The sequence below is a fragment of the Rousettus aegyptiacus genome, unplaced genomic scaffold (assembly GCF_014176215.1).
Source record: "Rousettus aegyptiacus isolate mRouAeg1 unplaced genomic scaffold, mRouAeg1.p scaffold_m13_p_16, whole genome shotgun sequence".
NCBI lineage: Eukaryota > Metazoa > Chordata > Mammalia > Chiroptera > Pteropodidae > Rousettus > Rousettus aegyptiacus.
Genome location: NW_023416291.1, coordinates 36,735,021 through 36,749,814, shown reverse-complemented (window position 1 = coordinate 36,749,814; position 14,794 = coordinate 36,735,021). Strand labels below are relative to the sequence as shown.

The following is a 14,794-nucleotide window of genomic DNA, read 5'->3' as shown; positions in this document are numbered from 1 at the left end:
TGAGTTATTGTAAAGTATAAAATGTAGAATTAAATAATTCTCTTATGTTCTAAAATATAAAAAATATATTTTGAATTTTTCTATAAATACTATGCAATTCTAATCATCTAACAGTTGGAATCATTAGGTTTCAATCACTTGGCAGAGTAAATAGGTATTTTCAGGTCTGAATAAGCTAAAAAAGTTATTCTCCTTTTCATGAATGTACTGAAGGATGTGTAATGCCAAATAAGTGTGCAAAACAGAATGAGAAACAGAAAGCAAGATTAATGATCCACAATATAAATACACATTCATGTGTTCTAAGCATATCTCAGGAAGAATAGAGATAAAAGCCAAGAGTAGCTGTTGAAGAGGGAATGAATATCTGGGGAAAAGAAATGTGAATAAGAATTACTCTATTTTAGAATTTTGTACTACTGCATGATTACTTATGAAAAATAAGTCCTTTAATGGAGGAGTAGGCAAAATGCCAACTTATTTAATAAATGTAATTGAAAAATCTCTATGCCCATTAATTTACATATTGTTTGTAGCTGGCTTGTGCTTTACAGCAGTAGGTGCAACAGAGACCATATGGCCAGCAAAGCTGAAAATATTTACTATCTGCCACTACAAAAAAAGAAAAAAAAAAGTTAAACCATGCTTTAAAGTAAATGAATGAAAATTTAAAAAATATTCACCCTATGCTTCCATGATTAAAACATCAATTAAAATATCTCTAAAAATGTAGAATAGGAACACAAATCCATTCAGAATCCAAATTAGTTCAACTTGATAAAAACATTCTCAACATTTATACGGAAAAAATGTACAAAAATAGTCACAAAAAATGAAAAAGTAGAATGAGGAAAGACTTGGTCTACCATGTATCAAGTTTATACATTAAAAAAAAAATCAGTAGAAAGTAGAGTAGTAATGAAAAACATTTCCCACAAGAGCTAAGTGAAGTATCTTTCTCAATATGTGAATAAAGAAACCTTTAACTTTGCCCCAGGAAAATATCAGAAACCCCAGGAAAATATCAGAAACCATGGAAGTAAAATATTTAGTATGAGGAGGACACTAGAGACAGCAGAGAAAAGAGCTAGGAAGAATCCACATTCTTGGTGACATCACTGAACCACAGGATGATTCGGCCAAGACCCACCATATGCCGAAGAACCAGTTTGACTGTTTAGTCTTAACATGTAGCTGAAGGCATTCTTCCTAAGATACAACTATAGAAACTTAATTAGGTATGTCTGGGTATTAATCAGAGATATCTATATGCACAAAGACAGCAAAAATGACCATTTTTTAAATAGGCCAGAAATGAACTCGTAAAACTGAAATGCTGAGTCTGCCTTTTCCTCAGGTGCAGAGCAGCGTACCCAGCGCCCAGCCCAAGAGTATCCAAACAGTAAGAGAAATTGCTGTCTCTCCAAGGTTGTGACCTTCCTGGCCTTCAAGGATTCTTTGGGGATGGCTCTGGCCTGCACAGCTCTGTGCTTCTGTGTTGTTACAACTTGGTTTTGTGGCTCTTTGTGAAGCATCAAGATATCCTCATGGTTGAGGCCAATAACTTGGCTCTCAGCTATGTCCTGCTCACCTCTCTCCTCCTGTGCTTCCTCTGCTCCTTGCTCTTCATTGGTCATCCCACACAGCCACCTGCAATCTCCAACAGATTACATTTGGAGCTGCATTCACTATGGGTATTTCCACTATTCTGGCCAAAACCATTACCATGATTCTGGCATTCGAAGTCATGAAACCTGCCTCTCTCTCCTCCTGGCACCCAAGATGCCAAAGGTAAATCCATTTGAGAAAACACCTGACTTTTGGCATTGAACAGGAGATCTAGCCCCAATGGGACCTCACTGCTGTCAAATGGCCCTGCTATATTTGGCTGCAGTAACAAAGGGCTATACTCTATAAATACATGAAAGAGCCTCTTGCAGTGAACTAGTTCACCTAATGACAACACACACACCCAGAGGGTATGAAAAGGTTTAAGACTTCCATAATGGGAGTGTCTGGGGAGGGCAGGATAGGCCCTCAAGCAGGTGGAACAAGCCTTGAGAGAGGAGGGAAAGGAGCCCGGCCTGGGTTTTTATCGAGACTGGGGATGGGCTAGGGTAAGAGTTCAGCACAGGAGCAGGGCCTCTTGTGGATTCAATCGCTTGCCAGAACCAAAGGAAGGGGCACCCAGGCTTTCTTATCACCAGGTACAGATGTGAGGCACAGGCGGAGGAAGGAGGGATGACGGTTTAAAGCCATCAGCAGTAAACAACAAAAAAGGAGTCAGACACTCTGTCCCTGGTTGTTGTGTGAGCTTCGAAGCTAGCTTCCAGTTCTCAGAAGAAAAACCCCAAGAAACTTAAAAGCAACAATTCTATCAGAGAATTGAGATCATAGGGTAAACTGTTGTCTCCAAAATTAAAAGAGACCATTTAAAAATATGCCCAGAATCTTCTGTTCTTAATAAGGCATGTCCTCAAAACAATATATTTCTCAAGAGCATAAATGAAAATTTCTGCTTTAAAAGATGCGGCCATTATAAAGATGGTAGTTTTTTTCCCCACTCCTGACACCAAATATATAATGTCTGTTCCAACACCACTTTGCAACTATTTGTCACCAAGTAGGTGTCCAACAATTCATTTCAATTCTAGAGTTCGTACCAGAGTTTATACCAGACTCTACAGATTAAAATCTCAGTCCCACACACTGCTCCTGCTTCAGATATCAGCCATAAATGGAGTGCTTTGTGCTTTTACCAAACTGTCTACAAATTCTTAGATTCCTTTGACCTTTCCTAATGTTTGGTAACTTATTGAAACAATTCTGAGAACTCAGCAAAGTGCTTAACAGTAGTGTCCCCTTTGCAACGGTTTTGCTCTCCATGATTGGACCTATGGTCCAAAAATATTAAATGGAAAATTACAGAAATAACCAATTCATGTTTTAAATTGTGTGCTGAGTAGTGTTGTCTTTATTCATTCAGTCCAGATGTGAATCATCCCATTGTCCAGCATCCATGCTGTATATGCTACCTGTCATTAGTCACTTAGTAGCCATCTCAATTGTCAAATTGACTATCAAGGTATTGCAATGTTTCTGTTCAAGTAACCCATTTAATTTAATAATGCCCCTAAAGCACAAGAGTAGTGTTGCTGGCAATTCAGTTATGCCCAAAAGCTGTAAAGTGTTTCAAGTGGCAAAGTGAAAATTTTAGACTTAAGAAAAAATTGTATAGAGTTTGGTGCTATCCAAGTTTTCATGCATCCACTTGGGGTTTGGGAATGTATCCCCCATGGATAAGGGGGGATTACTGTATTATTGGTTTACTATAAAGGATTCAACTGAGGATTAGATGAAAGGTAGAGATGCATAGGGCAATGTAGGATGGTGGTGTGGATGAGGGGAGTGGAAGCAGAGGGAGCTGCAGAGCTTCCACATCCTCCCAGCACCTGAATGTGTTTACCAACCCATAAACCCTCTAAATCCTGTCTTTAAGGATTTTGATGGAAGTTTCATTACATTGGCACACTGTATTAAAGCATTGGCCATTGGTAATTAACTGAATCTCTAACCCCTATCTTCTCCTAGAAGCTGGATGCTGGGGCTGAAGGGTCCAAGCCTCTAATCAAGATTTGATATTTCTGGTGCCCAACCCCGTGCTGAAGCTAAGAGCTGGCCAAGAAGTTCTGCTGTTTTTGTAAAGACTTCATCAGCTATTGCTTCAAGTTTATTCCTGCACTCTTTCCAATGGGTTCAGCTAAATTTTTTTGAGTGTGCTCTTGCTGTATTCACTGTTCTATTGTTCCATCAGAAGCTTCTCATGGTCCAACTATTGAAGCTTGTATTTAGCTGGGTACTACAAACATGGAAAATTAGTGATGGTTATTGCTAACTAGTCAGAATGTTTCATTCCACCAGAACTACAATCTTGAAGAACAGAACAAAGTGACAGAAGCAGTTAAAGGATCTGCTTCACTGAACAAAAACTTGAGAAGGGCCTATATCAGACATGGAGAAACTTCTAATGATCTGGATCGAAGATCAGACACTAAAGCATTATCCCTCTGGGCATCATGGTCAGAGTAGTTTTGCAATGTTGAAAGAAAAAGCTGAACTAGACTACAATTTTGAATTTACTGTGATCTTGGGATGGTTTAAATGACTCAAGAATTATTATTCATTACATAATGTGAAAGTAAGTGGTGAGTTTGTGAGTGCTGATGTGAAGGAAGCTGAAGAATTTTTGGAAACTAGATAAGCTAATTGTAGAGGAAAATTACTTGCCAGGGTGAATATTCAACACAGAGTAAACCTCCCTATTCTAGAAATGAACACCATCCATAAGGAGGCAATGTCAAGGCCAGGTTTCAAGGCTTTTAAGGACAGAATAACAGTCTATCTTGGAGGAAAGGTTGCAGGCTACAAACTGAAACCCTTTGTGATCTGGCAGTGAGAACCCCAAGGCCTTCGAGCACATCAGTAAGCACTCACTGCCAGTGTATGCCAGTCAAGGATGACCCAGCTTTTCTAAGATGCCCTTCTATATTATTATGGAAGTGAAATGGAGAAGTTTAGAAAATAACCTACATTTCAAGAGTTTGCTTATTATTCAAGATGTTCCTGGATATCCCTTTTTTTTTTTTTTTTTTTTTACTGGTGATCTTCATCACAATATCAAAGTGGTGCTTCTCCCTCTAAACACCACCTCTTTGGTTCAACCAGTGAATTAAGGAGTTATAACAGCTTTTAAGTCCTATTACCTGAAGACATTTCCCCAGGCTATTGCTGCAATGAGGAAGACACTGAGAAGAGATTGATGCAATTCTAAAAAGATTAAGTCTATAACTACATCGAGAACCTTGCTTGGGCTTGGAGATGTTATCACCAAGCAGTACATGGATGGCATCTGGAAGAAAACACCCACGAGTCCATGACTTCAAAGGATTTGCCAAGACTGAGAAGGTTGTAAAAAATGAAGGTTGTAGTTGAGATGGCAAACAACTTTAACCAGAGTGTGGGTGAGGATGACACTGAAGTACTCATACAGGTGGTTCCTGAGGAATTGACTATAAGGGGTTGTTGTAATTAGAACAGAAACACAGGACTGAAGAGGCAAGAGAAAAGAAAACTATAGAAGACAAAGAATCCCACAAAAAAAATCACAGTGAAGGGTTTTGCAGAAGCTTTTGCAGACCTCAATAGAATCCTTAAAGTCTAAACACATGAACCCCAATGATTTTCATTAATAGACATGTTTATGGCACACTATCTGCTTACAAAAAAAATCTATGATTAAAACAAAAACGAAAACAAAAACAAAACCCAGCAAACCACCATAGATATGTTTCTGAAAAGAGTTGGCACCTCCTCAGGAAAGTACTTCAGGAGGGATTCTAGAAGGCAGCTATCATAAGAGATGGCAGCTCTATGGGTGCTGAAGACCTTCCAGTAGAATAAGTTGTAGTTGTAGAGATGGAAGACAGTGGTATTGATGACGTTGACCCTGTGTGTACACCTAGGCTAATGTGCATGTGTTCAGTTTTTAACAAAATAGAAAACAGCTTATAGAGGAAGGATATAAAGAATTTTTGTACAGCTGTACAATGCATGTTTAAAGCCAAGTATTATTACAAGAGTATAATATTAAAAAGTTTACAAAGCAAAAAGTTTACAAGCAAGCTAATTTATTATTGGAAAAAAATTTAAATAAATTTAGGGTAGCCTAAATTTACGATGTTTATAAAGTCTGCAGTAGTGTACAGACACATCCTAGGCCTTCACATTCACTCATCACTCACTCACCGACTCATCCATTGCACTTTCCAGGACTGCAAGCTCCATTATGGTAAGTGCCCTATAAGGTGTACTATTTTTTACCTATTATACCATGTTTTTACTGTACCTTTTCTATGTTTAGATCTGTTTAGATCTGCTTAGATACACAAATATTTACCACTGTGTTGCTACTGCCTACAGTAATCAGTACAGTAACATGCCATACACATTTGTAGCCTAGGAGCAATAGGCTATACCATACAGCCTAGGTGTGTAGTGAGCTAGACCACCTAGGTTTGTGTAACCACTCTATGATGTTCGCACAATGACGAAATCACCTATGATGCATTTCTCAGAATGTATACTCATCGTTAAGCAGCATGTGTCTGTAATTGTTAGCATTCGATTTTTAAAAATTAATGAAATATTTTGATGGAAAAATAACAGAAGCATTCTTTTGACAAAAAAATGCACAAGTTTTAATCGCATATCATCAAACATAACTGAAAACATACTGAAGAAATGCATTCAGTGTCAACTAACAGGAAACACTCACGGTCTTCCTGACATGTGGAAGTTTTTCTCACATGGAAGGACTGGGTCAAGACAATGTAGTAGAGAAACTCCCATATTGTCCTTTTTGACGGCACCACTATAGATGTCACAGTGAATAGGAGTGTGGACTCACTAACGCTGTTAATGGCATAAGGTGTTTCCTGTACAAATTAGACCTCACAAAAATATCACCTAAAGAAAGGAATTAGACAATACTCCTAAGAAGAAAAGCCTGATTTAGTTTTCTGGTAAACACAAGAGGGCTTACAGAAAACTCCATGCTGATGAGCCCTTGATGTGGATCTTATGAAGACACTGGTGGAAATCTACACCTCTCAGAAAGTGGTATCAAACTGTAATCACATGCAAATGAGGTGATTAATGAATTCTAACATGGACCCTGAAGGGCATTGATCCTGGAAAATCTAGTTCCTAACATTATCCCCAGGGAAATATCTCCAGCTCTAGATTTTGTTGCCCTGTCACAGGGCTCTCTTAAAGTCTATGCAGCAACTAACAGTCAGCAAAGAAAAAGCAAAGGCCTAAATATAAAAATAGTAATTCACATAACACTATATGCTTTCATAAACTTGCCATACAAAAAAACTATTACAATTGTTTATGCATATGGAAAATGGACAAAGGCTCTTATTCCTATTATCTAAAAAAGGAGCTTTGTCATAAGAAAGATTGAATATATATAATAAACTATAGATATCCAAGATCTGTCACAAGGCCAGTAGGAAAATCCCAACACAAATCACCCTGTCAAATTTCAACGGCCCCTTAACACAAAACAAATGACATTATAAAAAAAAAATTAAACCTAACTGCATTTTAGAAGTGTACTTCAATTCACCTATGGATCCAATGGGCTTCAAAATATAACTAAAAAAAAATATTATTAACTGTTTCAAGAGAGAAGCACTACCTATTAATCTTAGGTATTATTGTTGAAGATGGCTTGCAGAATCTCACTTTGATATTCATTTCTGAAATTAGTAGAAATTCACATTCCAGTGATGTACTTTAAAGTAGAGATCTGATAAACAATATATTTAACACTTTTTTAACAACTCTTCCATGTCGAAAGTTTTCTGGAACATTACAGGTAGATTAATTTCTATCAAAGTTTCTTTCTCATGTTACTTACGTTTATATTTCTTTTTGGTGGAAGTTTACATGTAAGGATGTGAGCCACTTGTCGACTTTCCCACAGTATACGTTCAAGACGTTTTCCCCAGTGAGCTATTAATGCCTTTGAAAGAAATTGGGATGACTAAAGAGTCTCCATATTCTTTACATGTATATGATGTCTTTCCATTGTGCACTCTTGCGTCTTCCAATGGTTGTGATGAAGGCTTTACCACAATGTTTGCATTCATAGATTTTTCTCTTCAGTGTGAGTTCTTTACATACTTAAAAATCTAGATAAGAAATGAAAGCTATACAACATTGCTTACATTCATAGGATTTCTTTCCTGTGTCATTTCTTTTGCATCTTCAAAAACTTTGATAACATCTGCTTTCCAAATCTTATATTCATATGTTTGTGTGTATGTGTGTGTGTGTTTATAAGAAACTATAATCTGTAGGCTTTACGGCATCGTTTACATTCATAGGGTTTCTCTCCAGTGTGCAGACTCTGTTTATAAGGAAAAGGCTCTCTCACATTCCTGGCATTCACAAAGTTTCTTTTCAGCATAAACTCTGTTGTGTGTTACAAAGGAAGTGTAATGTTGGTAGGCTTTACCGCATTATTTACATTCATGGGTTTTCTCTTCAGTATGAATTACTTTGTGTCTTTTTAAGTAAGTACAATTTCCCTAGTCCTTACCACATTGTTTGCGTTCATAAAGTTTCTCTTCAGTATGACTTCTTTTATGTTTTTGGAAAGAACTGTAACATCTATAAGTTTTACCACATTGTTTATAGCCATAGGGTTTCTCTCCACTGTGCACTCTCATGTGTACTTTTAAGGCTTGGTGATAGAAGGTTCGCCCACATTCCTTGCATTTCTAGGGTTTCTTTCCAGTATGAATTCTTTCATGTGATTGTAAGCAAGAGTAATAATTGAAGGCTTTACCACATTCTTTACATTCATAGGGTTTCGCTCCAGTGTGACTCCTTTCATGTATCCAAAATGAACTGGGAGAAATGAATGCTTTCTCACATTCCTTACATTTATAAGGTCCATCTCCTGTGTGAATAATCATATGTACATGAAGGCTGGAGAGCTCACCAAAGGCCTTCTGATATTTCTTACATTCATAAAGTTTCTCCTCAGTGTGAGTTCTTTCATGTTTTCGATGAGAACTGGGACAACTGAGAGCTTTTCTGCACTGTTTACGTTCATACAATTTCTCTCCTATATGTGTTCTCTCATGTGTTTGAAAGTATAATTATATCTAAAAGCTTTACCACACTGTTTACATCCATAGGGTTTCTCTCCAGTGTGCAGTCTCATGTGTACTTTTAAGGTTTGGTTATGGAAGAAGGCAATCCCACATTCCTTGCATTCATAGGGTTTATCTCCAGTATAAATTACTTTGTGTCTTTTTAAGGAATTGTAATTTATGTAGGCCGTACATTCACAGGGCTTTTCTACAGTGTGACTTCTTTTATGTTGTTGGAAGGAACCGTAACACCTGTAGGCTTTACCACATTGTTTACATTCGTAGGGTTTCTCTCTGGTGTGCAGTCTCATGTGTACTTTTAAGCTTCGGCAATGAGAGAAGGCTTTCCTACATTCCTTGCATTCATAGGGTTTCTCTCTAGTGTGACTCCTTTCATGTATCCAAAATGAACCGGGAGACAAAAATGCTTTGTCATATTCCTTATGTTTATAAGGTCCTTCTCCAATGTGAGTGAGCATGTGTACTTGAAGGCCTGTCAGATCACCAAAGACCTTCCAACATCCCTTACATTCATAAAGTTTCTCCTCAGCCTGAGTTCTTTCATGTTTTCGATGAGAACTAGGACAACTGAGGACTTTACCACATTACTTACATTCATACTGTTTCTTGTGTGAGTTGTTTTGTGTGTTTCTAAGAAACTTTTATCTGTATAGCCTTTCCCACATTCTTTATAGTTTTCTTCTCCATGATTTCTTTCATTTTTACCAAAAAATTGGAGATAACTGAAGGATTTATCACATTTCTTAAATTTATATGGTTTCTCTCTGTGTTTGTGATGTTTGTGTTCAGTGTGACATTTCATGTGCTTATTAAGGGATGAATGATGCAGAAAAACATTTCCACATGAACCACATTCATGTCGTTTTACTCCAGTAATTTTCTTATTCAGATTCATATTTGGTATAAAGATGAAGTTTTCTCCACATCAACTACCCTCTTTAATTTCAAAGAGTCTCCCTACTATAAATTTTCTGTAAAAAAAAAAAAAAAGAAGTCAGCATTAATGCTTTTTTATTATCAATTTTACATTATTTAGTAAGGTATTTAAACTACCTTTTAAAAATTTGTATCAAAAGTATACATTTTCTTCCTTGTCTGAATTGTTTAAAGTTAAATATAAGGAATGCTCTATAAGAAGACTTCACCCTTGCTTTTATCAAAATAGTAATATCCATATGTAAAATTTATTGATACCATTTTGAAGTAAACTATTTTGAGGATACTATTTTGACATTGACCAGCTAATGTCACACATTAAAAAAGTAAACTTTGGTAAAAATTTTCTAAAAATAACTAAATTTAAAGCAAAGTTTCTTGGTTTTGTTTCCTTCTTTTTAGACTTTATAACATAACAGGATTATCACATGAGTCACTACTTTGTATTGTGAGTGTGACTCACTGTAGTATTCTCCTGTGGTTTTTGTACTGGTCTTCAATGTCATGATTTTCCCATTTTTTTCCCTAAAATGCAGACTGAAAAAAAAATCCAAAATATTAGAAATTAGAGAAAAACTATTAGATTCTAGGTTTATTTTTAGCTGTTGCCATATCTAGTTAATTTAGCAACATCTTAACTTTCCACATCCCAAATCTTGGAAAAATGTCGATGAGTGTGAAACACTTGACACATTCTCTGTCATCCTTACTGACTGAGGCCAGGTTCTTCAAGGTTTCCCGTAACACATCTCCATACAGTTTCTTTTGTGAAGAATCCAGTAAGGTCCGCTCCTCCAAGGTGAAGTTCACAGCCACATCCTCAGTGGCCACTGATTCCTAAAACATCCAACATACGTGTACAGTAGGATGTGTGAAAATGACAGTCCAATATTTTTATAAAAGTCACATATGATTCTGTCAATCCCAAACACTTATTCTATAACTGATCATCTGAAACTTATTCCTTGTCTACATTTACTGCTTCATAAATTAATAGCATCATGAGCATATGGAAATTATTTACACACTTTTATACTGTGGTCATATTACATTTTATTTCACTCTAATGGCAGGGTCCATAGCATGTTAGAAAATAAAATGACAGAAATGCTATACGAAATGAAATAAATATTATTTTAAGACCATCAGCACCTTGTGAGAAAAATTCTTTCATCTCCTTATTACCCACCATTTTCAGCACTTCGTGAAGCAGAAGATCAAATCTATATAAAATCTAATCAACAAAAATAAAGTGAAGAACTAAAAGCTTTTTCTTCCATTCCAATAACCACAAATGAAAGTCCAGGAAAGCTGTGGAAATCCAACTTCTAATAAATTCCAGCTGGCTATATTGTCTATAAAGTACCCTAGGTCTTTAGAAATAGATGCAGTTGGTGGAATAAAATATTCTTGCAGGGAAGTATTGTTTTAACTTGTGCAATATTCATAATGGGCTGTTTTTCCTTTTTCTCTTTGATATGATGCGCTAGAATGTTAATTAAAACATAGAGTTCAGACACAAGGAAAAAGGCATGAAAAATTACACCACAAAATCCCTATATTCCTGTGCCTCAGGGCTGCTTAGAGACAAATTTTTGGCACACATAGGCACACACAGTAACAAATATGCCAGAAAAACTCTTTATGGCCCGAAAACACTGTGCCATGTGACCTTGAGGAACAGGTTGAGAGTTGTTGATTGTAGCTGCATTCACTGAAAATCACAATGGTTTGAAGATAAGTATGCTCATGAATATAACACACATGAGGGACTCAGCAATACTTTCCTTTAATCAAAAGAACATAAAATCTTTATTCTCATATTTACAAGAGGAAATATTTCCCAACTGGCCACCATAGAGGCTGCACTCCCAAGTTCTTTAATTCCCAAAGCTCCCTGATGGAGTAAAGGTGCATGATCTCTTGACTCCTCAGCACACAAATTCCTCAGCTGATGACACCACACACAGCCAAAAGTGTATGAAAGGGTTTATTATGTACATAACTGAAGTGTCTGTGGAGAAAGCAGGCAGGTCTCTCCAGTAATCCTGAAATGGCTTGAGAGAACAAGGAAAGATGCCTGGATTTTTTGTAAAATTGAGGTTAGGGGGTGGGTTAGGGTTAGGGTTCACACACAGTAGCAAGATCTTACCAGGACTGAATCTCTTGCCACCTACAAAGGAAGGAGCATCAGGGCACTCTTATCACATTACATAGATCTGGGTCAAAGGGGAATGAGAAAGGATGAAACTATAAAGCTGTCATCTGTGAATCATCAATAACTGGGCCAGAGAAATTCGGCTTCCAGTTCAGTATTTGAGAAACTTGAAAGCTGTCATTCCTTACCCCATAGAAGAAAGCAAACACCACCATCATCACCATCATCATCACCACCACCACCACCACCACAACCAACAACAACAACAACAACAAACCCCTGAAATAAACAACTCTTCTTAGATCCATCAGAACAATGAGGTCACAGACAAACCACTCTCTCCAAAACTAGGAAAGAAAAACTAAAAATGGCATTTTAAATTATGTCCCGAATGTTGTCCTCAACAAGGCCTATACTGAAAAGTCTATTTTACCTGCGGCTAGTGCAAGGTCAAAAAAGAACTAACAAGACAGAATACAGTATCCATGAACTGTAGAACAATGAAAGAAGGTTGAAATACACAATGAGAACACCTGAAGGAACAGACAGACAGAAAAGAAACAGAAAAATAACTGAGGTAATAATCATTGAGATTTTCTGAAAATTAATCATAAATAGTAAACTGTAGATTGAATAAGCACAGAGAACACTAAATATGAGGGGGAAAAGCACACCACATTTATTATATTCAAACTAGAAAAAAATTAGACACAAAGAGACTTTTTAGAAGACAGAAGAGAAAGTATACCTTGGTTATAGAAAAAAAAGATTAGAATTAAATAAGATTTCTTTTTAGAAATCATGCAAGCTAAAAGAGAGTGAAGTAAAATATTTAAAGTTTTAAAGTGAAAAAAAAAATACTCTTTGTTTTCAAAACCAAAGCTGGCCCTTTGAAAAAATTAACTCAATAAAATTGATAAAAACCTAATCGAGATACCTAAAAAGACATAAATTACTAATATTAGAATTAATAGTCTACTAAAGGAACATAAAAAAGGACTGGCTACCATCCAACATCCATTATATTAAAATTTGGTAATAGAGGGGCTTGATCTCCTCTTGAGAAAGAACAGCCACAGGACACCTGTAGCTGACATCATACTCAATGATGAGAAACTAAAAAGTTTTCTGGTAAGATCAGGAACACAGCAAAGAGAGTTCCTCTCATCATTCCCATCCAACACTGTAGTGGAAACCTTAGCATGTAATAAGGATAGGGAATAAATGGTACATGGATTGGGAAGCAAGAAATAAAACTTGTCTTTGTCCCCTATGATGTGACTGTGTAAAATATCTGAAGGGATCCATAACAGAGAAAATGCCTGGAGTTAAGAACAGTATAGCCAGGCTGAAGGATATACAAGTCAACTGCTTTCCATCTATCTCCACACACACACAAAAAAAGTCAACCAATAGTTGACAAAGGAGTAAATGCAATTTGATTGAAAAATAAAGTCTTTTATATAAGTAGTGCTAGATATACTGGACACACACACACACACACGGAAGATAAGCACAGACCTTAATCTTTTTACAAAAATTAATTCAAAATAGATCAGAGGGAAAAACTCCTAGAAGATAACATACAAGAAAATATAGGCGATCTTGTCTTTAATGATGAATTTTTAGATAAGATTCCCCAAAAAATCCATAAAAGGAAAAATAATAAGTATCGCTTCATTAAAATGAAAAACTCATGCTCTGTAAAAGTATTAAGAGAATGAAAATACAAAGATACAGCCTAGGAGAAAATAGTTTGTAAAACACTTATCTGATAAATGACTGCCATCTAAAACATCTAAAAAACTCTTAAACCTCAGTAATAAGCTAAATAAAAATGAGCAAAAGACCTGAACAGACAACTCATAAAAGAAAAATAAAGTTGAGAAATAATACAAAAACATGCTCAATACAGGTCATTAGGTATTACAAATAAAACAAAAATATCACTATACTTATCAAGTGCTGAAAATTTAAAACATTCAGGACACCAGGTACTGGTGCAGATGTGAAGCTGCAGGCAACTCTCATTCACTGCTGGCGGGGATGGAATGTGGCACATCTATATTGGAGACAGAGACTTTCTGTCAAAACTGAATATACCCTCACTGTATATAGTAAGATCTAGCAATCACACTCTTTGGTATACCTAAATGTATCGAAACCTTATGTTCACACAAAAAACTGTACACGAATGTTTGTAGGCTCTTTATTACTAATTGGCAAGAGTTAGAGTTAAGCAAGAAGTCCTTCAGGAGGCAAAGAGATAAACAATTAGGGGTAAATCCACACGATGAAATACTATTCAGTAATAGCAAGAAATGAGGTATCAAGCCATGAAAACACATGAAGAACCTTAAAAGTACTGTGCTACAAGAAGAAAGCTAATCTTACAAGGTTACACACTGTATGATTCCAAGTATAGGACATTCTAGAAAAGATAGAATATGAGCCAATAAAAAGTCTTCTGGTTGTGAAGGATTTGAGGTTAGAGAGAGGGACAAAACAACAGGAGGGGCATAAGGAATTTTTAGGGAAGTGAAACTATATAACATAGAAACAGAAGATACATGTCATTAAATATCTGCCCAAACCCACAGATCTTACCATCGACGCTAATGTAAATTGCACTTAACTGCATCAATATTGGCTGAGTGATTGTAACAAAGGTACCACAGTCATACAAGATGTAAAAAATAGTGCAAACTGTGTGGATGCACTGGAGTTACGTGAGAACTCTGTGCTCTCAGATCACCTCTTCTGTAAACCTAAAAGTGTTCTAAAAAATGTATTAAAAAAAAGATGAAGACAGACTCATTACAATTCAGCCCTGATAACTGACTGATGAATGAAATAGGTCCAGGTATTATTCAACTGATGGGACCTTATGTCAATAAGCCAGTGTGGTGCCCTATAAGCCTGCAACCAGTATAAGAGGAGAAGCTTCCAC

General features: G+C 36.4%; 1 protein-coding gene across 1 annotated transcript; it reads right to left on the bottom strand.

The window, feature by feature from the left end:
* Positions 1-8,351: 8,351 nt before the first annotated feature.
* Positions 8,352-9,305, bottom strand: LOC107509547 (zinc finger protein 709-like). The gene is given in 3 exon segments (XM_036233353.1): positions 8,352-8,722; positions 8,725-8,880; positions 8,929-9,305. Coding segments are annotated over 3 exon segments (807 nt in total). The 5' UTR covers positions 9,209-9,305.
* Between the last annotated feature and the right edge of the window lie 5,489 nt (positions 9,306-14,794).